Source organism: Glandiceps talaboti, chromosome 16 (assembly GCF_964340395.1).
Source record: "Glandiceps talaboti chromosome 16, keGlaTala1.1, whole genome shotgun sequence".
NCBI lineage: Eukaryota > Metazoa > Hemichordata > Enteropneusta > Spengelidae > Glandiceps > Glandiceps talaboti.
The window spans coordinates 1759412-1783683 of NC_135564.1; the positions used below are offsets into that span (position 1 = coordinate 1759412).

General features: G+C 32.8%; 2 protein-coding genes across 2 annotated transcripts; one reads left to right on the forward strand and one right to left on the reverse strand.

Annotated features, from left to right (window-relative positions):
• The first annotated feature begins 502 nt into the window (after positions 1 to 502).
• LOC144447373 (tripartite motif-containing protein 2-like) lies at positions 503 to 4969 on the forward strand. Its single transcript, XM_078137358.1, has one exon. It carries the CDS (start codon positions 585 to 587, stop codon positions 1680 to 1682), a length of 1098 nt encoding a protein of 365 aa, XP_077993484.1. The 5' UTR covers positions 503 to 584; the 3' UTR covers positions 1683 to 4969.
• A 15212-nt stretch (positions 4970 to 20181) lies between these two features.
• On the reverse strand, positions 20182 to 24027 carry LOC144447257 (tubulinyl-Tyr carboxypeptidase 1-like). Its single transcript, XM_078137170.1, has one exon. It carries the CDS (start codon positions 23906 to 23908, stop codon positions 22883 to 22885), a length of 1026 nt encoding a protein of 341 aa, XP_077993296.1. The 5' UTR covers positions 23909 to 24027; the 3' UTR covers positions 20182 to 22882.
• Between the last annotated feature and the right edge of the window lie 245 nt (positions 24028 to 24272).

Genomic DNA, 24272 nt, shown 5'->3' on the forward strand with positions numbered 1-24272 from the left:
TTGGGTTTTTATTTTTGGATTTTTTTATTTAAATAATTTTTTGCAATTTTTTTAAGTTATAAATTAGGACTTCGCATATTTTGTCACATTTTATTTTCAAGTAGGAAGCCATGGTAAAATTGTTTTATAAATTAAAATCCAAAATAAATACCCCAATCCTCATCCACAGTGAAAATTCATTCAGGACATTCATAAAGACAAAAGTATCACAAATCTAGCTTTTGTTGTAGATGGCGCACTCCCTTGGTTTCAACTTTGACCTATACAATATGAGTAATTGAGAAATCAGAGCTGCAATTTCAGCCAAATTTCTTTGGAATTGCAGATAGATTAGATAATTACATGAAAATTAGTAATATTTTCAACTAAAATATAATTTTACTAATCTTTTATAGCAAAATATTTACTTATCAAAGATTTGTTCTAAATTCTAGTAATCGAAAATTGTGCTTTTAAAATCGCGTTGCTTTTGTTTTTACTTCCGGGATTTTTACAATCACAATCTGTGTTGGGAAATCGAGAATTCTGTCATTCGATCGCAGAACTTTCTCTGGCACTGTAAGTTGGACACTGTAAACTTCTTCATGGCCGCTTCATCGCCTTCAGCACCACCACTGGAAGTTGATGCGGACGATTTTAACGAACGATTTCTTACGTGTACAATATGCCTGGAGTCGTACCAAGAAGCCCCAAAACTGCTTCCTTGCCTACATTCATTCTGTCGGAACTGTTTGGTATCACATAGTCGGAATCGTCGCGATTTCAAGTGTCCGGTTTGTCGACGTGAAATAAAGATTCCACAACAAGGTATCGACGGTTTTCCGAATAACATATTTGTGAGAGATCTTCAAGAGTTCTTGGCAGCCCAACCGCGAAGAGCCGGGGTATCCCCATCCAACCAAGCTATTCCTATGGTAACGCAAAGAGAGAGACGACAGAATCCCTCGATACAACCCAAACTCAACAAACAGGTGAGCAGTAACATCTTCAAGCGGACGGCTATCAAAATGAGACTGAATTTCAGGTCGAAAAATAAACGGTACTGTTCTTACCATGCGGAGAAAGAACTTAAATTGTACTGTGAAACATGCGAGTTGATAGTTTGTAAGAAGTGTGTCAAGATTGAACATTCTGATGGACATTCAATTCTAGACATACAGGCGGCTGCACTCAGTCGACTACAGAAGTTAGGAGTTTTACTGAATGAAGCGAAGTCACACATAGAACCACTGCACATAAGTGCACAGACTGTCGGTGAAGAGTTGCGGAAACTCCGTGAGCGAAAAGAGGAGATCCGACGAGATATCAACGATATATTCAACGACCTAGTGCAAGCTGTTGAAACACAGAGAAATGTGTGCTTGGCACGGTTAACCGAGGCAGCTCAGGGTAAAGAACATGCTTTGACATCTCAATTTAGTGAACTTGACCTTGGACACAGCACTGTTAAAAGGGGTACTCAATTTGCCGACCAGACCATTCAAGATTTACGAGCTTCCGACTACGAAATTGTTGCCGCCAGTAATCAGTTAGCAGCTAGGCTGGAAGAACTGGTAGCCGTTAGGGGTCGTCACACCGCTGAGCCGGTTGATAACGCCTGCCTATCATTTCTGGTGATTGAAGATGACATTGCTGTACTTCGACAACTTATCTCTCATATTGGTGAAATTGTAAGAAATTGAGTGTGTTTTTATTATTGTCAAATTAAAAGTGACGCATTGAATTTGGAATGCTCTTGTATTGTGAAAATATTATACAAAAGTTTCAAAAACTCCTGAACATGTAAATGTATAAATATAACTGTTTTCTCTTTCAAAGTAACTGTACACAGGAATGTACAAATTAATACAAATTTGTTGTACTATGTGACTTATTTGTTAAACTTGACAAAATTCAATTTCATACAGTTTATTATTTTTAGAACCTGAATTATTGAACAAGTTCACAACTGAGTAGAGAAAAACTTACTGGAATTTGTGGAGCAAATTTTACGTAAATGACAATTGGTACTAAAACAAATTTTTAAAATGAAAATAGTTCTTAAATTCTTGAGATTGTTTTTATATAAACAGTTATAACTAGACTAGATGTGTAACCTATAACATAATAATATTTCAAACGAAACTTACGGTACTAAAATTTGTTGAGCAAATTTTATGATTATGGAGCAGGTCGTAGGTCAGTGACAGAGGTGAACTTGCTGGTATTGATAGCGAATGTTAAAAACATGCATAAAACATGACAGTCAACCAATGCAGATAGAATTTCTTTTTAGTAGAGCAATAATATCTTGTGTTGCTTTTTAACTCCTACCAGGAAAATCCCATGGTTTCAATTCTGTAAAAATTGATGGGGTAATGAAACACATTTTTATTTTGTTTTTTAAATGATACCTTTGGCTATAGACCCTACACTGGCACATATACACACTTTTTGAGTTCATGAATTATACTGTTGGTATGTATACTATAATAACAGAAAATTGTATACTTTGGAATTCTGCAGTATTTAGTCTTGTGGGGCAGTCATGTTTTGGTTTTCTCGTAATTATTTTAAAACAAAGTACCACTATGATAGTGGCCATTACACTTCCTATCTACAATAGATATAAGGATGTGATGATGTCACCATGACTGAGATAGGAGTGGCCCATCATAACAGAGCTTCCTCTGTTCAGTGTTGACAATATTCACATTGTCTATAAGATAAGACATTTGTGTCAAGCTATTATGTAGCACTCACATCTTGGTTGAGAAGCCTGATAGGGCGAGAAGCCTGATAGGGCTAGAAGCCTGATAGGGCTGAACAACAGCATGTATCTTACAGTCTACTGTTCACAGAGCTGTGTGACAATTTAAGCATGAGTTATGTGGGCTATTTAGGGCACAAGGTACATGTACTCCTGATAGTTTGGTTTTAGCCATGTTGATATTTCTGTATTTCATACTTGTCATTGTATTCACAAGATATGAAGCAGAGGAACATGAAATGTATGCACCCAGTGAACGTTCATTGGGCATTCTTATTCAGAATTGAGGAAGTACTATGAAAAAAATGATTTACAGTATAAATAATTGATTATGCGTTTTTTATTGTTGTAAGTTTGATTTTTTTCTGCTTTTAAATCAGTGCTGTTAGTTCCAAACTAGTTTAGGTAAAAGAAAATCAGAGTTTAGACAATAAGCATTCATGTTTATTCTATCGGTCTTGGAGTAATTGATTTTAGAACCAGGGCTTGCTGAAATAAACTGTTTGGATCACAAGTATGTACTAGATGAAAATTCCAGAAAGACAAAATATTTATCTATTTACCTTCCAGGGTTTACTGTTTATTTATTTAATTTTAATTTGTCACAGCATTGGGATGTCAATATAATTTAGAATAAGAAATGCGAGAATGCTTGTAATGTTTTCGTATAGAAGAATATGAAAAATTATTTGTGTATTATAACTTTCAATATATTTGTCCAGTGGAGTACTTTTAATGACATGTATTACATAGTACTAGTGATTACTTGTATTGATAGACATGCATACTAGTTGTATTTGCATGGCAGTGCAATATCCAAAAAGCATTATTGCATACCCGTATGCAAATGAGCATGCAATCGTTCCATATATATACGAAATCACATGACCTCACAGTTCTGTATTTTGGAAACAAAATTTTGCAGTTTGGGGTAAAAAGACGTCGTATTAAGAGAACCCCATGACCCAAGTGTCTATATGGGTACTCAAGACATTTGTACTCATGCTTGTGATGTTTACTACTGCACTTCACGTTTGAAATATGACTGACTGCGATGAACACCACAAGTACTTGAACAAATATCCCGAGTATGCAACATTGGCATTCATGCGTCATTGTGTTCTGTTATAGTATTCCACTTCATCATCTTTTATTTCCTATAATCAGCTGTTTGCTTTATTTTATTTTCCCATAATCAACTTTTGTTTGTTTTATTTGCCTTCACTTTAGATAAGATACGCATATTGCATACACAAAAACAAGAATGAAATGTACTAATCACTTCCAAAAAAAATTTTGATGGAAAGAAATTTTAGTGAAAAAAGTTAACATCTACATATAAATATATATGTATGCATATATATTGATTTAAATAAGAACGTTTATTTGAATTTTTGTGTTTAAAAACAAAACAAAACAGATTAAGTACTGATAAATATTACACTACCGTACATGCAAATGTATATGTGTACAGATATATTGACTTAAGTAAGAACGTTTATTTGAATTCGTGTATTGAAAAAAAAAAGTAGTGATTAATATGCAATGACTTGTAGTAGGTCAAGCGAACAGCTTAGGGACATGTATACTCTATTACTACTCAGGGTATACTGCTATTCCTTGTTTATCTACTGTATTTTATAAAATGAAGATGACAGAATGTTTCTTAAATTTACAATTGAATTGCATAGAGTATGTAATTTAGACTTTGAGAAGACATGGCCATGGGGCATTGTGCGAGAATCGTGTCTTATTTCCATGTTAATAACCTAGTGAACCGATCATAGAATGTAGTTACCTTTAACAGAATATACTTTCTGTGTTTTACAGATATTATGAACAGAGAATTATTTTATTACAAATATGAAATATTGTTGAAAGAAGTATCAACTCCTAAATCTAAATATGGGACCATAAAACAACTGATTTGGAAGTGATTTGTGTCTGCAAATTCTGAACAGAATTATTTGATATTAAACAATTTTTTATTACCTTTTCTGATTTCATCTTTAGAAATTTGACAAGGCGCTTTAACAACTTACCTAAATCATTTACAAATATCTACATACTTTGAAGTGTTTATCTGAAACCATAACTTGCACACAGTTTTTTTTAGTCTGCCCAAGCATTCATCTGTTCTCTTGTTTTGTATATTTGATGACATCATTTGCATATTTATGTTGGTATTTGCATATTTATTCAGTTTGCCTAAATGTGTTGTATGAGGTTGTATAAGTATTCATCTATTTTCTAATTTTGCATATTGATGCTTACATTTGCATATTCATGATACAATATATATTGTTTTAATGCATAAATAGCATAAAAGCTTGACTGAGCTAAGTCCAGAATCAGCTGTTATGGGAAATTATATTTCCTGTATTGAAAGCAATCTTGTGAGACAGAATCTTTAAAATGTCAGCTCCAATTTTCTTCAACTTTATGGAATATTCCATTGAAGATGTTGTTTGTATAGCTTTGATTATTGTTAGATTCAATCAGAAATAATTGAAAACATTGCAATTATGCAGAACTGTAAGATTTTGATGAAGAATAGAAAAGACAGATTTTTTTCATTTTTTGTCATTGGTGGAAATGAAAAGTCAGATGTTGTAAACAGTAACGGTAATATAATGGTTTATAGTGATTGAACAACTGTCATCCCAGTGAGATGGTCATTCAAGCTTTCATCTTCTTACACATTTTGAATATTTATAATGTTTTTGCATATCATTTACATATGCTATATTTTATAATAGTAGTATTTGTTATCTTTTTATATTTCTGTTCTTTTCATATATTCTCTTTATTTCCAACTACACATGCAATTTAGGTCAAAACAGAAAAAGAGGAGAAATACTGCCTCAAGAACTAGCTGCCCTACTACCAGTATTTCTGAATTTTAGAATTTTGAAAAAGTGTTCAAAAATTTCCAAACAGTGGTTCTTGAGTTAAATTCAAAATGGTGGATTTCAACTTGTCAACTGATATTTGATGGTATATGATAGACTTCATGGAGTTCGGAATAGTGGCATTCCAAATCAAAAATGATAATATTAAAACTAATGCTTAAAAAGGGTGCAGTCTAATAAAAGTAAAATCTAAATATCCAAAACTTGAGATTTCAGCTTTCAACTGCTGATTTGAACTAATTTTGATAATATTTAAAATAAACACTTCATGAAATTCAGAACAGTGGCGTTCAAAATAAAACGATAATCATTGTTAGAGATGGAACATATAATATTAATAAGGGTAAAAATCTAAAAATTCAAAACCTGAAATTTCAACTTTCAACTTTCAACTTTTGAACCAATTTTGATAATATGTGACATTTCATAGAACTCAGAATACTGGTGTTTGAAATCAACAGTGATGATGGTTAGGGATGGGATTACAAAAATTAACACCTAATAGAAAGGTAAAAATCTAGAGTAAAATTTTGCAGAATATGATGAGATTTGACTAATCCAGGACAGGAATAGAACAGGCTAGAAATAACGAGTTAGATTTTATCTTTTTTTATTGATGGTTGGTCATATATTAGCTATCATAAAGTAATCCCTATTACATCATGCATACTGTCTATTGGGACTAGCTGACATTCAAAACCTTTACGCCATCTGTTCTCCCGTTCCGCTGTGATGAATCGCAAAGTGATAGTGACTGCACAGAACTGCAATTTCACTGACGTGTGCTTTATAGCGATCTAGTGACTCGTAAATGCAATTTTTATCGTTACTGTTTGTCTAGGTTGTTGAAATCATTTCACAACATTTTTCTTTTTAAACAGTCTTTTTTAGGGTTGTTTATCATCACTTTGATATTTCATCAGAATTTATAACTCAATATTTCAACATATTTTGTTATGTTTTTAAGAATTTCTTATGATCCTCTCAATAATCAGATATATTCAATATAAATTTTCCAATCGCGTGACTGATTTTATGAGAAAAATAAGGAGTTTTTATGTCGGCTGTTTTCTAGGAAAGTGAAAAATGATTGACATGTGAAGTAGTGTATAGATATAGCATTTTCTGTACTAAATAATGCATTGTGTCAACTTGATATGCAAGGTTACCCTCCTGGTTTCCATCAAAATTGACTACTCAATCTATACAGGAATGAAATGGGAATAACGTCAAGTGAAAAATACAAAACTGTCAATCATAAATAACATCGCTGGAGTTTCTCACCGGAATGTGACATTAGACTTGCAGATAGGAAATTCAACATATATCATGTAATGCACTTAGAGCCGTAGATTTACAATTGGCAATAGGGAAAAGTACGAACCAACATTTGATATTGTAAATTCAAGTGTGGATTTCCTATGTCAACTGGGAATGCAATTACTCTATAGTATATATTCTGTATCCAGAACTATAAAACTTGTCAAGTGAAAAGACCATTTGGGACTAATGGAGTTCACAAATGTGTCTTGTGACTGTAAAAGAAACTGATAAATGTAGAAATTGTGTATAAGTTGAACCCTATTTATGTAATCACTGCTGTAATCCCTGGTCAAAAGTTCAGCCTGAATAGGCATTTAGATGTTAAATTTGGCAAGATTTGAAATCTGTAGAATACATTTGAGTTTAAAGTCACAAAGAAAAAACCAGATAATCACATTATTGAGTGAATGACAGGGCTGTTCAAATCGGTAATTGGAATTCTGAAAACACAACTGTAATACAAGTTGTGCAAAGGATATTACAATTTCAATGTATTTTACTCCAATTGTAATTCAACAGTGCAGATCATTGTCAATTTTTTGAAAACAAAGAGAACACCTGTGACTAGCTATTTTTAGACTGTGTACTGCATTTTTATGAATTTTGTAGGTAGTGGTACACTCGCATACAGCAGTTTTGTCTCAAAATTTTATATGTGCTGCTTATTTTGGGTTAGATGGAATTTTAATTTTGTAAATATTGCCACTTCCTTGTTTAGGGGTAGGATAGGTTATTAGTTGATCTTATAATTATTTTAAGAATGGATCAAAAAATTTGAATATTTTAGTGGAAGTTGCAGTTGTGTTATTTTTTGTCGTGCCATGCATGACGAGTGAAATCTGAGTATGAGAATTAACAGCTGCAAGGGTTGTAACACTTCACAAGATTTGTAAAGTAATTGGAAAGCAATACGTGTGTATTCTGAAATCAAAGTATCGTAGAGATAGCCAAGAATCATAGCAACTTGGAATTTATTGCATGTTCAATATTTCAAATGTTCTGCAGACATACCAGACATAACCAAGATTCAAAGCAGCTTATTGTATTTTCAACATTACAAACATACTGTAGATCAGACACATTCCAAATATTGTATACATGCATGACATGTATTCTCACACTTGTACTAATAGTTCTAGTCTAGAGACTATGGCTATGGGTTTGAATCTGAAGATCTCTTGTGAGTCACATGTGACCCCAAGTAAAGAGATCTTCAGATTCAAACCCAATGGCTCGTGCAGAGATCTTCAGATTCAAACTTAATGGCCTAGACTACAATTTTTCTGGCTTTGCTGAAAATTGTTGAAAACTGCTACCTATTCACATAGACCAAATTCTGAGTGAAATGAGCATATTTTTATGTAATTTCTGTCCAAAATAATATCAATAATTCATACTAAAATACAAAAATGATTCTCTTATCATGAAATCTGCAGACTGGTTGGAACTTCTTGTCTCTCAAATTTTGACCAGAATATTTCTTGTCTCTCAATTTTTTGGCGGGAACATTTCTTGTCTTGCAATTTTTTGGGAGGAACACTTCTTTTCTCTCAGTTTTTGGCAGGTATATATCTTGACTCTCAATTCATGGCAAGAACTTCTTTTGTTTCAGATATCGACATGACCACTTCATGTCTCAAATGTTGGAGGGAACACTTCTTTTCTGATGAACTTTGGAAGGAATTACAAAACACAAATATCCCAGTATAAATGTTGATGTTGAAGTAAGATTGTTGCTATGGTTATTGGCTAGGGATCAGACCATCCAATTGTGCTGTTATTAAGTACAGAATGGCACGCCTATAATTAAACTGTTTAAATCAGTGCTGAATTTTGAGATACACAGAAAATTGAAAAATAATTAACTTTAATAATTCTTATAGTCTACCTATCAATTATGTATTATAATGGAATAAGGTAATTATGATTGTATATTTTAGATAGTTCTGTATGTGGTACATGCAATTCAAGAAATTTCAGAAACCATTCTATTTACTGTACATGTATTTTCATTAGGAACTTAATTCCTATAACGAATTTACTATACTATGAGTTTTTTAGTATCATTCCATTTTAGTGAAATGGATGTAAATTGCTATCATATGGAAGGAAGTGTTTGTAGTTGCCTTTACAAGCTGACATTTGGAACTGATAGTTAGATACTTTGTTGCTAAGAGACCACTCTTTCTACACATGTTTAGGAGACGAAGACACATTGAATGAAAAATCAATTGCAATTAGGTTCGATAAGTGTAGTTGATTGTGAAACTCAATTACCATGTCATGAGATTGCAGGCTAATTTAAGTACTGAAGAAAGAATATTTGTGAGTACAAACAAAGGTTCACTCAGTTTATTGCATTGAATTGATTCACATGCCATGAGAAATTAACCACAAGATGTTGAATTTTTTATAACCAGCATTTCTGCCACCAAGGCCATTTCACTGAAAAATAGTGATTGTAATCCTAGAAGGGACTGTAGACTTGACAGGGACGTATCATGTAATTGACAGTGAAATACTCATGAAATGAAATGTCAAGTAGGAAATGAGAAAATCAAGGTCATGGAGAAGACCTACAAAGTAGGTCAGATTTACGTGAATCACTCCTTTATAACTACACCATTAATTTCAAGATGTTTTATTAACTTTACTCAAGAAATAATCTCCAATATAATACTACCCCACCTGAGCACATGACCTTTCTTTGTTCAGGGAACTTAATTACTGTAGATTTTATCAAATTAAATTTAGTTTTCAACCCCCTATTTCATAGTATATTGCACCAAATGTTAGCAAAAGTGAACCTGGAGGATTGTTCCAAATGTTGAAAAGAGGGGAGGCAAGGATATATCGAGCAACCTGAATTTAGATTCATGTTATATGTTTTGAAGTTGAACAATTTACTTTACTCTTTATAGCTAACAGTACATTAAAAGAGAATAGTACTATTTAACTGCTTTAATGTTGGCGGGAATTTGACCAGCTGCATAGCTTTCAATGAACTCATCTTAGTAGCAATACCACTATGTATAATGTTACATCATTTGTCATAATTATTCTGTATCATTATTTAAATTTCTGATTACTGAATCCAATTTGAGTATGGTAGAAGGTTCTGTACCCTAAGGGGTTCTAGATATTCTATTCCCCAAGGGATTCTAGATTGATGGAAATGCTGTGCAATAATGAAAGTAGTTTAAAGGAAGGATACACCTGGGACATGGATTTGTATTAAATCAAAAGACTTTTAAATCTGATGCAACTTTGCGGATGAAAGCTTCTTGATAAGTCTTTTTGTAAAACTGAAATTAAATTAGCGTCTTTGCCCACTTGTGTAATGATGGACTACCATAAAACCAGCCAGGAATCTTTACTTATCAAACCCAGTGTAAGATTGTCAGCTTCTTACACTTACATTGCATGAACCAATGTACCTGTTCTGTACTTTCACCTGAGATGATGGACAGATTTGTAGAGATAGTATACACAATAAAGAATTGTATAAATTGTTGGAAATATACACATTTGTCTTGTGTGATCAAATACTTTAAGCTGTACAAGCTGCGTTTATATGTTTTTTATTTAATAACTCCAGTGAAAATATTTACATAGCCACTTCAAGTGCAATGTTAATATCAATGTATGCCTTCTGGAATTGTTAGCTTAGTATTTGACGTGATAGGGCTTATTGTACATAATTATGTCTTTGAATCAGGCAAAAAATAATAATTATGTGTTTCTGATTACATGACCTCAGAAAGTACGGTACGTAGGTCAGGATTTTATCTTATTTTATTTTATCTTTTTAATTGTTTTTAATATTGAAAAATATTGCTTCGATCCAAATACAACAAAATGTTGGTCAAAATAGCCCTTCTGTACATGTGATAGTTTAATAAAATATGTACAGACATGACAGGGTGAAAGAAAACAGACGTACATGAAGGTCAAGAAGACAAACAATTTCTTATCTTTTTGTTTCAAATTCTTTAAAAAATGTTTAGGGTCAGTGGCTTAAACTAGGATCAGTCAGGTTACTAGAAAAACATTTTTTTTCATTTTACCTCATTGATGTATATTTATGTTTGAAACCAGTTTGAGTTCTGTGAATAGCAAGTATGTGATAGTTTAGGTATATTTAAAATTTAACCCCACATACAAACCCAGTTTATGCTTAGACAGGCACCAGTCCTTGTCTCATAATCCACAAATGATTTCAATTTTGTCATTCACATTTAATGTTTTAAGGAAAATGTTGTTCTCAACTTTATAAATTATTTTTCCTCGTTGCTAGTTATCTCCGAAGGCTGGGCTTACACTTTTATCACCCAACAACTGTTTCACAGTCACTCACTTAGGCTATTAATTCCACACACAAGAACAAAGTTTTGTTTGTAACAAATATTATTTTCATTCAAATGAAGAATGAAAAAAATCCTAGTGACTTGAGCAAGTCTGCACAAAAACTAAAAATGTCAAAAGTTGTAAATATTGACTGTCAAATTCCTGTTTATTACAACTAAAATGAAAAGTGTCTCATGTAAAATAAACATTAGGAATTTTGGTTGTCATCACATAACCATTAAAATTTAAGTACCTTTACTGATGTAAAATGAAACTCTATACACATGCAGTGACATTGTCCCCTTTGTAATTTGTATTTCCTTGCACAGAATATAAGAAACATGTGTTTAGGAAATGCTATTTATTTTTGATAGAATAGTCAAATTCTGTGCTGCAGTTTACAACCTGGAAATACTATACTATATTGGTATTCAGAACCAGTCTGATCAAGTAAATTTCAAATCATATTAGCCATTAGACTTATAAGCTGTAAATAACTTTGCCAATCTTCAACATAACCAATCAAGCTTAGTGCAGTACAGCTAAACAAAATGTAAAAGTTCTAACATTCAATTTATTTTATGGACTACAGAATAATCCTTGACTGAGTGCAGGATAAAAGTGTAGTTTCAGACTATAGTCAGGATATTGTGTTAGTTCAGTCTACCTTAGACTTAATGTTAGTTCAGTAGACCTTAGACTTAACAATACTTCATTGTGGTGCTCCACATAGCTGTAGTGAAGCTGGTGAAAGTGACAGCAATGTTGGGCATTAGATTGGGTCGGTTCAGACTTAAATATTTGTTGTCAGGCATTGGGTATATATTTGTAGTGACTGCATGTACACTTCTTTTCATATTGCTTCTAAATCACTCACTGCAAACAAGTGTAGAGAATGATTTACAGGAAAACCAACAAAAATTATCCGAATATTTGAGAGTTACTGGTATGTTTAGACTACACTGAAGATCTGTTGTTGTTTATACTCCACATATGTGGCACTTTCACCAGTTTATATGTGAAATATTAAATTCCAACAATAACCCTTCAGTTTAGGGTATGTTCAGTTTAGACTATAACTTGTTGTTGTTGCTATAACAACGTGAAGCGTATAAGTCTAACATATTCAAGCTAGACTGAAAGATTCATCAGTGTTGGTATTCCTGTTTAATAATACTCTACACTTGTCTGCAATGAGTGATTATGGTATTAAAATAAAAGTAAATTATGAAAAGGATTGTAACACAACAATGAACCTTCACTGTGAACCTGTATTACCTGTCATACATGCAAAGACAGTCTGCGGTGCATCTATCTATCTATCTATCTATCTATCTATCTATCTATCTATCAATCTGTCTGTCTGTCTATCTATCTATCTATCTATCTATTTATCTATTTATCTATCTATCTATCTACAGTCTATCTATAGTCTATATATATACATATGTGTGTATGTATGTATGTATAGTATGTAGCAGACAAGATATATTCTCCAAAATATCTCCATTATTTTTTGAGTTGAAGACAGGGTTTTTAGACTTCTCCCAAGACATTTATAAAGATCAGTGAATTTCACCTTGTGGAGTCAGGAAGAACTTATAATTAACATAAAACATGTCCTTTTAATATGTAAATTTCCCATGACTCTAATCCTTTTCAGGGGAGAAGTGTTTCTGGTCATGAGGGATTAATTGCTGTCATTTTGTGTCGGTGAGTTATGGATGTGGTGACACTATCACATGACTTCATATGTACAACGTACATTATAGCCTCATTGAAGCAATTTAACTATAACAAAACTGATATTTTACTATTACTATTATTATTATTTATTATTATTGATTTAATACGTTATAAACAATTCCATTTCATAAGACATATTACTCAGAAATCCTGAAATGAATCTTAGTGAAACCAGTAAAAAAAATAAAATACTGACTGGCTTTAGTGTTGTCATAGCGATCAGGTCAGCAAATGTCAGGTAAGATACTATCACTATATATATATATAGCCCTGTCCCACCTGAATTGATTCAAAACTGAATAGATTGAAACCGCTTTCCATCCCCATGAGAAACTGAGAAATAGATATCACTTTTTCTTTTGCATAAATTTTGAACCGATTTACACCCCTTACCATAATTCTTTTTACATCATTTAAATGTTGACATAAAAGACGTTTGTATTTTCAACACCCTGGTTTAACCAAGTCTCTCCAGTTGAACTGGCTTGCTGAAGTGGTTTTGAACTTCAAGTTATTTCACTAAATCGGTTCAAACCCCAATTTCATGTAGGGACAGGAAAATTAACTGCAGTCAATTTGATTTTGAACCAAGTCAAAGCCCAATGGAGACAGGTTTTAAATGGGTTTTTAAGTTGTATTTAAAAACAGTACAGGTTTAATACATAGAGAGAGATATATTATTCAATATTTATATTTTATGGTCTTTGAAAAGAGATTTATTAAAGCTTTTATATTGACTTTTATATTTTTGTTTACATAATATTATTTCATGTATGAGTATGTTGTAGGTGTCCTAAGCTTGTAAGAACCAATTCTAATCCTGAACCCATCTACCAAATATCACAGGCTCACATCAGATTATAATAAATCGGGTCTATATCAAACAGTCTGCAATAGAATACCTGGCACAAAGATTTGATATGGACATTAATATCTGTATTATTTTCCCCCAATATTTCTCAATTATAACCAAATGTTAAAGATATTTCTATTAAAAAATCCACAGCTTGTACAAACCATGTAGACATATAATTCATGTTGTAGCTGACTGTTTTACTAGTCTAGAATACAAGTATTATTTTCAATGATTTATGGAGAGGAAATTAATAGAATGTGCAGTATTTTCGCTAGGATTTCATTATATTGAATGAAAAGAATAAAATAAATCCCAAGTGAACTTAGAGTATACCTCAGTTTCACTAAAACATCTGCGCTCGGTTTATACTGTCTACCCAATGTCTGGCAGTTATTTATTGCAGTAAACGTCAACAACCCTTACTTTTAACTGCAAATATAAGAATGTGTACAAACAATACTGAAAGTGTAAAGTACTGTGTTCTAATTCAGACAATTGTGTTTGGACAACATCACTAATTCTTTGATAGGACGTACTACTACCAGCCTGTCTGCTAGCCCAGAAATGTGTCCCACACTTAGAGTTTCTTGAGATATAGTAATGCCAAGATAAGACTCTGGGCTGGCTATCCTGTCTGCAGGCATTTTGAAAGTGTTTAATTCTATGAACTGTTATCATGGCAAGTTCAGCCATGTTTAATATGTCGTTCTCTAAACAATTAATGTTTCCAGAAAGAAACTTTTCCTTTGAATATGATCAAAAAAATCCTGAAAAAATTCAAATTCATAGAATGACTTATAGTGTGCAAAAAAAGTGTTCATTTGATGAAAGTGAGAAACAAAAAGTTTTTGTTTTTAAAGTTTAATGTCTTTGAATATCTGATTCCCTGGCATTCACTAGTTTAAAAAATTCATGTTTATTACCAGTCTTATGGGATTTAGTGGGCAAAAAGTGTTCATTTGATGAAAGTGACAAACAAAAAGTTTTTGTTTTTAAAGTTTAATGTCTTTGAATATCTGATTCCCTGGCATTCACTAGTTTAAAAAATTCATGTTTATTACCAGTCTTATGGGATTTAGTGGGCAAAAAGTGTTCATTTGATGAAAGTGACAAACAAAAAGTTTTTGTTTTTAAAGTTTAATGTCTTTGAATATCTGATTCCCTGGCATTCACTAGTTTAAAAAATTCATGTTTATTGCCAGTCTTATGGGATTTAGTGGGCAAAAAGTGTTCATTTGATGAAAGTGAGAAACCATCAGAAAGCCGTCATTAATAATTCAATAATGTAAAGCTATATCACAGCTGGTGTTCACTTTGGTAAATCCACCTACCTTCTGTTAGAGCATTCAACAGTGAACAAAGAATTCTTGTTGCATGCTACTGTATCATGTCAAGGCACAATCAATACTTCTTGCATTAAAGTATTCCATGCAAAATATACCCCTAAGAGCATTCACCTAAATGTCACCTTCTGTACATCAGGGTTAGTTAATGTCTTACAAAAATGCAGTCAACAGCTGTAATATAGTATTTTATTCAGTTAGACTGATTTGGTTAAAGGCAGTCTAAATTGCTGGCTCTGTGATCTGCTACGCTAATCATTCTGGATGGAATTAGTCTAGTTCCTGATGACTTTGTTCCAATTTTACACTACATTATCTTCATACATTACTACATTGCTAAAAGTGTGAAGATATTTAACATAGTGTAAAATCGAAACACGGTCGTCAAAAACTAGACTAGGATGGAATAAGCACTGCAAAATCACATCCAGCTATGTAGACAGTGGCTTATAGTCCAGTCAGTGAATTTTTGTGTATCGTGACACCGGAACACTATGTGGGTGTGTAAGAAAATCAATGTTTTTCTCAATGTATGATTTTATGATCATCCTTTCCCCCTCCCCCTTCCCCATCTATGAATTACATAACAAGTCAAATCCAAACTCATAAATGTTGATTTTTAATTCATTTGAAACTTTGTTTACTTTACCAAATTTCAACCATTCTTACTTTGAAGGTAGTCTGCATGAAACCATATAACCAAAAATATTCTCAGAAACCACTTTTCACTGTAAGGTCTGTAATGGTTACAATTTGGAGACTATCTTTCAGAAATGATGACATGTTTAATGATAATATTATTTTACCCCTATTTTCTTGTCATATAGTCTCTCCCTCTGTATATGTCAATGAGGACATACCATTTAGAAGGAGAAAAAGGGGGGATTCAGGGATTAATGCTTTTCTACTTAATTGAATATAGTGAGAACTATTCAGTACATATATTATTCAGTCGGGTGTATTAATAATTTATCAAAGAAAACAAAGATAAAATGTAGGTCATTTGTCTATCATACCAACTAAAAATATCAGGCTGTTATAATCTCTTAAGTGTTCAAATGTATGTCAGCTTTTTAATATTTTATTCATCTAATAAACTATTTTTATTTTGCTTTCAGCAGCCCTTGTATTTCTGTATAAATGACAGCCATAATTACATAATCCTGTTTTTGTCGTAACTGCATATACTTACGATGTTTCCATAGTAACTGCATGTACTTAAGAAGTTTCTATATTAATTAATACATGCATACAAGATGATTTACATGTTGTTCTGTTTTTTTACTGCTTCTTTGTTATTTTTGACTTCTATACTTCGACTTACAAACATTTTGATTTTTATAAAATGACTGTGCCAGCTGTTTTGTGTTTTTGTACCTGATGTCTGTTTTCTGTAAAAATAAAAATGATATGTAAATGGATTGATCATCACTTTGTATAATAAAATAATATTATTAGTAACATTTATGTATTATTCATTATTAGCCTGTTTACATTGCCATCTCTGTTCTTGCTTCACTCAGTGTTTCACAAACCAAAGCAGGGCTATAGGAGGTATTACTAGTCTTGTGCTATCCTTCATCAAATCTAACCAAATCTAACAATCTCTGATACAATACCACATAATTGAAGCATCCAGACTGGTATGACCAGCTAATGATATATCTCAATAGTACAAGTAAACAGGCTAACTTGTGATATATGTATGGTGAAATTTGGTTTTTTTTGGTATAAAAGGGGGCATGCTTTGGGTTCAATCAATCAATCAATCAATCAATCAATCAATCAATCAATCAATCAATCAACAAATCTTTATTATATGGTAGTATTAGCCTGGAATCCATGTGGATGGGGATTTTAAATTTTAGTTTTCCCATAACCAAACTTAATCCCCATCTGCATGCATGGATTCTATGCTACAACTATGTATATATACACTACACACAGTAACAGAGAGTAAGCCAGGAGAATGAGGTATATGTAATGGTACAAGGAGATGGAGTGTACTCACACAGATTAAATGGATTCTATGCTACAACTATATATATATACACTACATACAGTAGCAGAGAGTAAGCCAGGAGAATGAGGTATATGTAATGGTACAAGGAGATGGAGTGTACTCACACAGATTAAATGGATTCTAGGCTACAACTCTATATATACAGTACTTATACACACAGTAGCAGAGAGTAAAGTGTACGGTGCAAGGAGAGGGAGCATTGTCACAAAGATTACAGCTTCTTAGAAGAAATTATTGATAAAATTTGTTACCCATTTGTGTAGGATTTACAGATGTTCATAAAAGTTGTTCACATTCATTAAATTCCCTTACAACCACAGTTGGTATCCAGACTAAAAAAGAACAAAGTCCAAAAAGTTATCAGGTCTAAATTATTTACAATCTAGTTTCAACAATATCAGAAAACCAGAGGGCTATTTATGGCATAGCCTAGAATCCAGGCGGTGGGGATTTTAATTTTTTTTTGACAAAATATTATTTTTCAATCCAAAACTGCTCTTCTTGTCAAAAATGATTTTCAAGGATAATCTTGTTGAAATATCAGTCATAAAACCTCCAAACACACTCCTCTAGTTTTGAGTGGAAAAATGCTCCAGATCATTTAGTGAGAAATATGAAACCATGAAATTCCTACCAAATATGGATCTAGTGCATATTTTAATATGTGTTATCAGTTTGAAAAATAACAGTTTTATTTCTTGTAGCCTGGGGCAACTGTTGGTGTCGATTAAATTGAACTATAGTAGTGGGAAGTAAAATGTCACTGTTAGTGTAGATTTAATTAAACTGAAGTGTCACGATGTGATAATATTGTCAAGTATGTAGAAGTCAGATTATTTGGTCATTTAAGCATTTGATTAGAAAGTTTGAAAATGAAAACAGAAAAAACAATTGGGAGAGTGTTACAAACGAGATATACAACACCGAAGCTCAGTGCAGGCAGTGACTTAATAATACAATCTTGTCCCAGATATACAACAACTTTGATGAGATTCTGGGTTATGTTGACAGAAGTAAAATATCAGGGCTGCAAATTTTGTAGATGATGGGTATAAATGATTATATATGGAGCAATAAATTGTCAAGGATATAGAAATTATTATTTGTTCAGTCATTTGAGACTCCATTCTTCATCCAAGTTATGTTTGACAGAGTTAACACTGGTCAGTATAATATACAATGTAACTTGGTTTTTAACACTCTAGACTCATAGTGTTAACAGAACACTTCCTGATACTGAACCATTAACCATGGGGAGCCAAGGAATAAATGGTTTAATATACAAACAAACAAACAAATCAATCAAACAAACAAATAAATCAAACAAACAAATCAATTAATCAATTAATCAAACAAATAAATCAAACAAATCAATTAATCAATCAATCAATCAAACAAACAAATAAATCAAACAAACAAACAAATCAATCAATCAATCAATCAAACAAATCAATCAAACAGACAGACAGACAGACAGACAAACAAATCAAACAAACAAACAAACAAACACACCCAAACAAACAAACAAAGCAAAATATGCATGAGTAAATAAAAAATACCAAAAACACAGGAATACAAGCATAACTGATTATATCTGCCATCATATACAATTATATACTCGTCTGTACTAAACTATGCTGCTATGTTGCTATGTAAAGTGATCCAGGGTTTGTTTTTTGAATGGATTTGTACACAAAGAAACATAGCAGTTTAGTATACAGACCAATTTATAGTAATGGAAGTCATGGATAGATACTCATATGTTTATGATATTTTCATTTATTCATGCATATTTTGTTTGTTTGTCTGTTTGTCTGTCTGTCTGTCTGTCTGTCTGTCTGTCTGTCTGTCTGTCTGTCTGTCTGTCTGTTTGTTTGTTTGTTTGTGTGTGTGTGTTTGTTTGTTTGTTTGTTTGTTTGTAACATGGTTCCTTGGCTCCCTATGATGAAACCAACAGGCTTACAAAATGATGTCAGATACTCAAGAATAGAGATAAAGTATACATATTCCAGGGCCTAATGTAGAACTATTAATTAAGATATAAGTTCTGTCAGCTTAATGATATCCTGGCAAGTCAATAAATCAGTAATAACATGCACCTAGGGAGTTCAAATTGACATGCTGTCATAATATTTATTAATTTATTACTAGCTAACAGCATAGATAGAATGAACATCCTAGGCAATTAATTTATAAAAAATTGGTAAGTTTATGAACAGTACTTTCATGGTCTAGTGCCGTGTTCAATAAAGCTCTTGATGCATTGGAAATAATTTATTGGTAATTTCATTTGATTTATATCAATTTCATGAGATCCAATTCAATTTAATTTTTAATGAAATTTATGATAGATTGTTTAGCCTTACAAAAATGATGACATTTTTTTCAATTTCAAAAATATCACTAGGTAGAAATGTTAAAAGATTTTAAATACAAAAAATGTATTTGACTGTTCTATCAGTTGTTGTCTTAAATAAACTACTGAAATTTCTCACAGTCAATGATAACATATATAATACATGTACTGATATTTTTGCCTCTCAAAAATTTTTCAGTCATCAGCTAGTTCTCAAAGACTAATTTTTATTAATTACCAGACTGATACATTGTTTTCATGAACAATCCTATGTATGTATGTATGTATGTATGTATGTATGTATGTATGTATGTATGTATGTATGTATGTATGCATGTATGTATGTATGTGTGTTTGTGTGTGTGTGTGTGTGTGTGTGTGTGTGTGTGTGTGTGTGTGTGTGTGTGTGTGTGTGACTTCAGTATGAAGATAATAATCACTATACAAGTAGTGTACACTGCACTGAATGAATAAACACTTGTGTTATTGCACCATATGGTAAGATAACCTTTTATTGCACTTTGAAATAAATGCATTAGCTTTTAGTGAAATGGTCTGAAACGAACCTAATGTAGTCACCTTGTTGTCTTATCACTGATACAGATGAATACAGTTTGACTATCAGTGTTATTATTCAATATACAAACATTATTTCTTCTGATTCTCACTTTTGTACAGCAGGCTTTCTGCAATTGATGTTGTCGACTGATGTTCAATGGGACCAAAATGAAACAATTGGTAAATAATATATATCACCAGTAAAATAGTGGTTTGAATGGTAGCTATAAAATACATTGTTCATGCCATTGTATTTGTAATTGTGCATACAATTAAATTCACATCATTATTTGGGCAGTATTCTTGCTAAGAATTTCCCACAATATCACAGCTAATTTACATATTAATATAGTGTGTTATGTAAATGAGATGGCTGCCAAACTGAAATGTCCCATAGATTAAAGATATGCTGACAATTGTTCTGCTATTTCACATCAAGTGAGTGCTGGCTGAGAAAGTGGTATCTTATAAACTATGGCAATTACATTGATAGAACCACAAAAAACAAAGCATGGATTAATGGGTTTGATAATTAGAGATATTATTTCACAATATTTTTCTTCATTCAGCCAAGTAAAACATGAGTGACCTAAGAGGGATTTGTCACTAAGAGTCGCTAGATGACTAATAACAAAACCCTTAGGTCATGAGTATTTTCCAGCTGAATGAAGAAATTGTTGGAGAATAACATAATTATGCCAGCAGCAAATTTGAATGTTTTGACTCATATTTTGAACACGGCAGAACTAATGATGTAGACATGTGTTGTTGTGGCATACTAGCAATGACCAAGATATAAATTCCATACTTTTTTGTTCAACTTGGCTTGTGCATGGACTGGTATAATGCATTCTAAGCTACTGAAAGGGTGAGAGTTTCTAGACATACATGTACACCACTCAGTGAGTATATTGAAACTGAGACTTGTTTGGTGGTTTGAGATTGAGAAATAGCCCATGATCACACTACGGATATATGTAATATGTGGACAATAATGATATGATTTTCTTTGGTTTAATAGATCATAAATAAACACTTTTATTTCACTGGTCAAAAAAAAGTATGAATGACAAAAGGAGCCTTTTGCAATGTTTCAGACAATTATTTACAACATTTTAGCCTGTTTACAGCACTGTTGAAATACATGTAGTACATTATCAGCTGGTCATATCTCCTTGCCCTCGTATTCTCCACTTGTCATGATTACATTGTCAAAGCTGATGGTACCAGATTAAAAATTCTTGCCCAATAGTCTGGTTGATGACAGCGTGCAGTCCCTTCAACCATGATAACTAGTCAGACTGTGTCGTTATTCAAATGAATCAGTATGTAAATATACACTCACACTATGTCAGGCATATATAAACAAGAAGTGGACATGTGGTAATTTACATGTTATTTACATATATGTTTTATGTAAATTTAACCCTATTGGTGTTGAATAACCATGACAATGACTTGAACTTGAACTGAATTGTTTGAAAATGTTCTCAACACAAGCAGAGACTACAAGGGAAGAGGTATGACCAGCTAATGATGCAACTTGACAGCACAGTAAACAGTCTAACAAGATTCCTAATGTTGCTCATATTTCTCCCAGAATTAATGAAAATGATATGATGAGACTGTATGGAGAGTGATTGTAACAAAATGGATGATGAATATTATATTTCAATGCATAGTTTCAATGCTCAAATACTGACAATGTAACCTCATGAAAGTTGCGTAGTTGCTTCAAAACTAGATTCCAAAAAGCTAACTTTATCACTACTAAACTGTTGTGGATAGTTGTAGCACAGCAACTCTGATGTAAACTCATATTGTTGTGATGTAGTACAACCACTCTGATGATGTACAAAAATGTTGTAAAGCAGTGTAAATCAAGAAATATATCCTGTATTTCAGTTCAATACAATTTCATTACTTTGTATTAATTACATTACACCTTCTTGTTCAACCTTGTTCTCACTTTCAATGCACTGCAACCAAATTATCTAATTATTTCAGCCCAACTGTCAAAATTTTTTATCATGTAAACATATATAAAAATCTCTTGATTTCATTTGCACTCCTTCATGTAGTCAAAATTTTAAACTGTTAACTGACACACATAAAAATTCACCAAAAAGAACATGCCATCTGTAGCTGTATGGCATACTTGATTTCTGCCTGTAACACTGAAAGGAGTTGCTACTAAATGCAATCCTATTGCTGAATACAATGGTTTTAAGTTTATCAATGTTCAGTAGCATTGCAATACTGATAATTCTAGTTGAATAGTTCCCTTCTTCATTCACTTGTCGTAAAGCACAGCCTCTTTTACAGCACCATCCAAGGCTTTAAATGTCACAGAAAAAATATCATCCCTGGTTGTGAGAATGTTCCTGTTCAGACACTTGCCTATCCCAACACTCAGCAGAATTCTACATACTGCTATAATAATAGTGGGTGTTGAATATTTTGCACTTGGATGAGTTGTTGTTGGATGAATCAGCGTTCTCCTCAGATTGTGATGGCAGGATTGATGGAAATTTGCATAGCAAAATGTATTGTATTATTATGGTATTTGATGCACATTTGTATATTAAGTTCATCAAAATCAAAGTGTGGATCCCACTCATCTATAAAATCTGGGGAGAACCTTGGTGTAATTTCGTGACTGTGGATATTCATATTCTGATTTGATAATCTCCAACATTAAATTGTTTCTTATCCATGGGAGGACTGTCGCTATCTACAGAGGTTGCCCTGATTGGTTCTCTGGCTATTGATTCTTTCCTTGGAGACAATTGAGGCACATCTCGTCTCGGTGTCTTCCCAGCGAAAGAGTCTTTCCTAGGTGAAGAAGTGAGTGTTGATGGTTTTCCCACTTCTTTGACAGCAGGTGACTGTTTGAACCGACTCCTCATATCCTTAGCATGTCTTTCAATATCTCTTTTCTGTTCACTTCTATTAAGTTTCCTCATGTTCAGTGAAAGGTATTTCCAGTTCAGAGTTTCATAACTATGTGGATCATGTGACACCGGTAGACCCACTTTCGCTTTCTTCACTACATGCCAATATCTCTTGTAGGAATCTTCAAAATCTATAATCAGATCTGTGAGGGTCGAAAAAGTCAGTGATTTGTACATGAGATCATCTCTCCTACTCATCCCAATTGCTCCATACCTCCCTCCATAATAGACCCCTAAAACAACATGTCTGTGATAGTTTCCCATGAACTGAGTCTTAAAGCTTACTGGAAAACGTTCAAGTCCTGATATTCCATTAGTAAGATGAATTCCAAGTATTACAGCTTCAAGGCACTTGATTGGAAGAGCTTCTCTGATCATTTCTTTTGCACAGTCATTTAGTCCAGTCAGTGGTCTGTTCTTCTTGATTTCATAGAACTGAGTTCCTGTGTGGTTGTATTCCAGCTGACACATATAGTTTTGGATGGCATCAAGTTTGTCTGCGACTGTCATCCCACCGTGTAAAACAGGAACGGACGGAACCTGAATCTTTGGTAAGTCTTTGTTACCTCGAATTTTCCCAACCATAGTTTCTCCCTCGGGGTGGATTTTTGCAACATGAGTCCACATTCTATCCCATGTTTTACGATTGATAGGGAACCCGTCTTTGTTGACATAAAACAACACTCCGTTTTCTTCTTGGAATTCACTCTCTTCCTTCTTTTCTCCGTCCTTTGACGTCATATTTTGTTCTGTATTACATTTTCTAAGTAAGTGAATTAAAGACGTCTTGTAAACGTACAAGTAACAAATGGGAAGATGTGAAATCCTTACCGTGGTGTTTATTTACGAACAGCTGACGATGTTTGTAATCAGTATCTTAGCAACTATTTTTACCAACATAGGGGTACTGAGTTGTGAACAGCGCCGCCATACTGTGATCTAATTTAGTTATTTGTGGAGATTTCCGTTTAGGATATATTGAACCCTACCCTTTTTTCCTATGCTTTAGGTTTTTACATAAAATAAAAGCGTTTCAAAAAGAATAATAAGAAAAAATTGCATGCTCTTTTTTTATGATGCCTTATTGGCTTATTCTAAGTAGCTG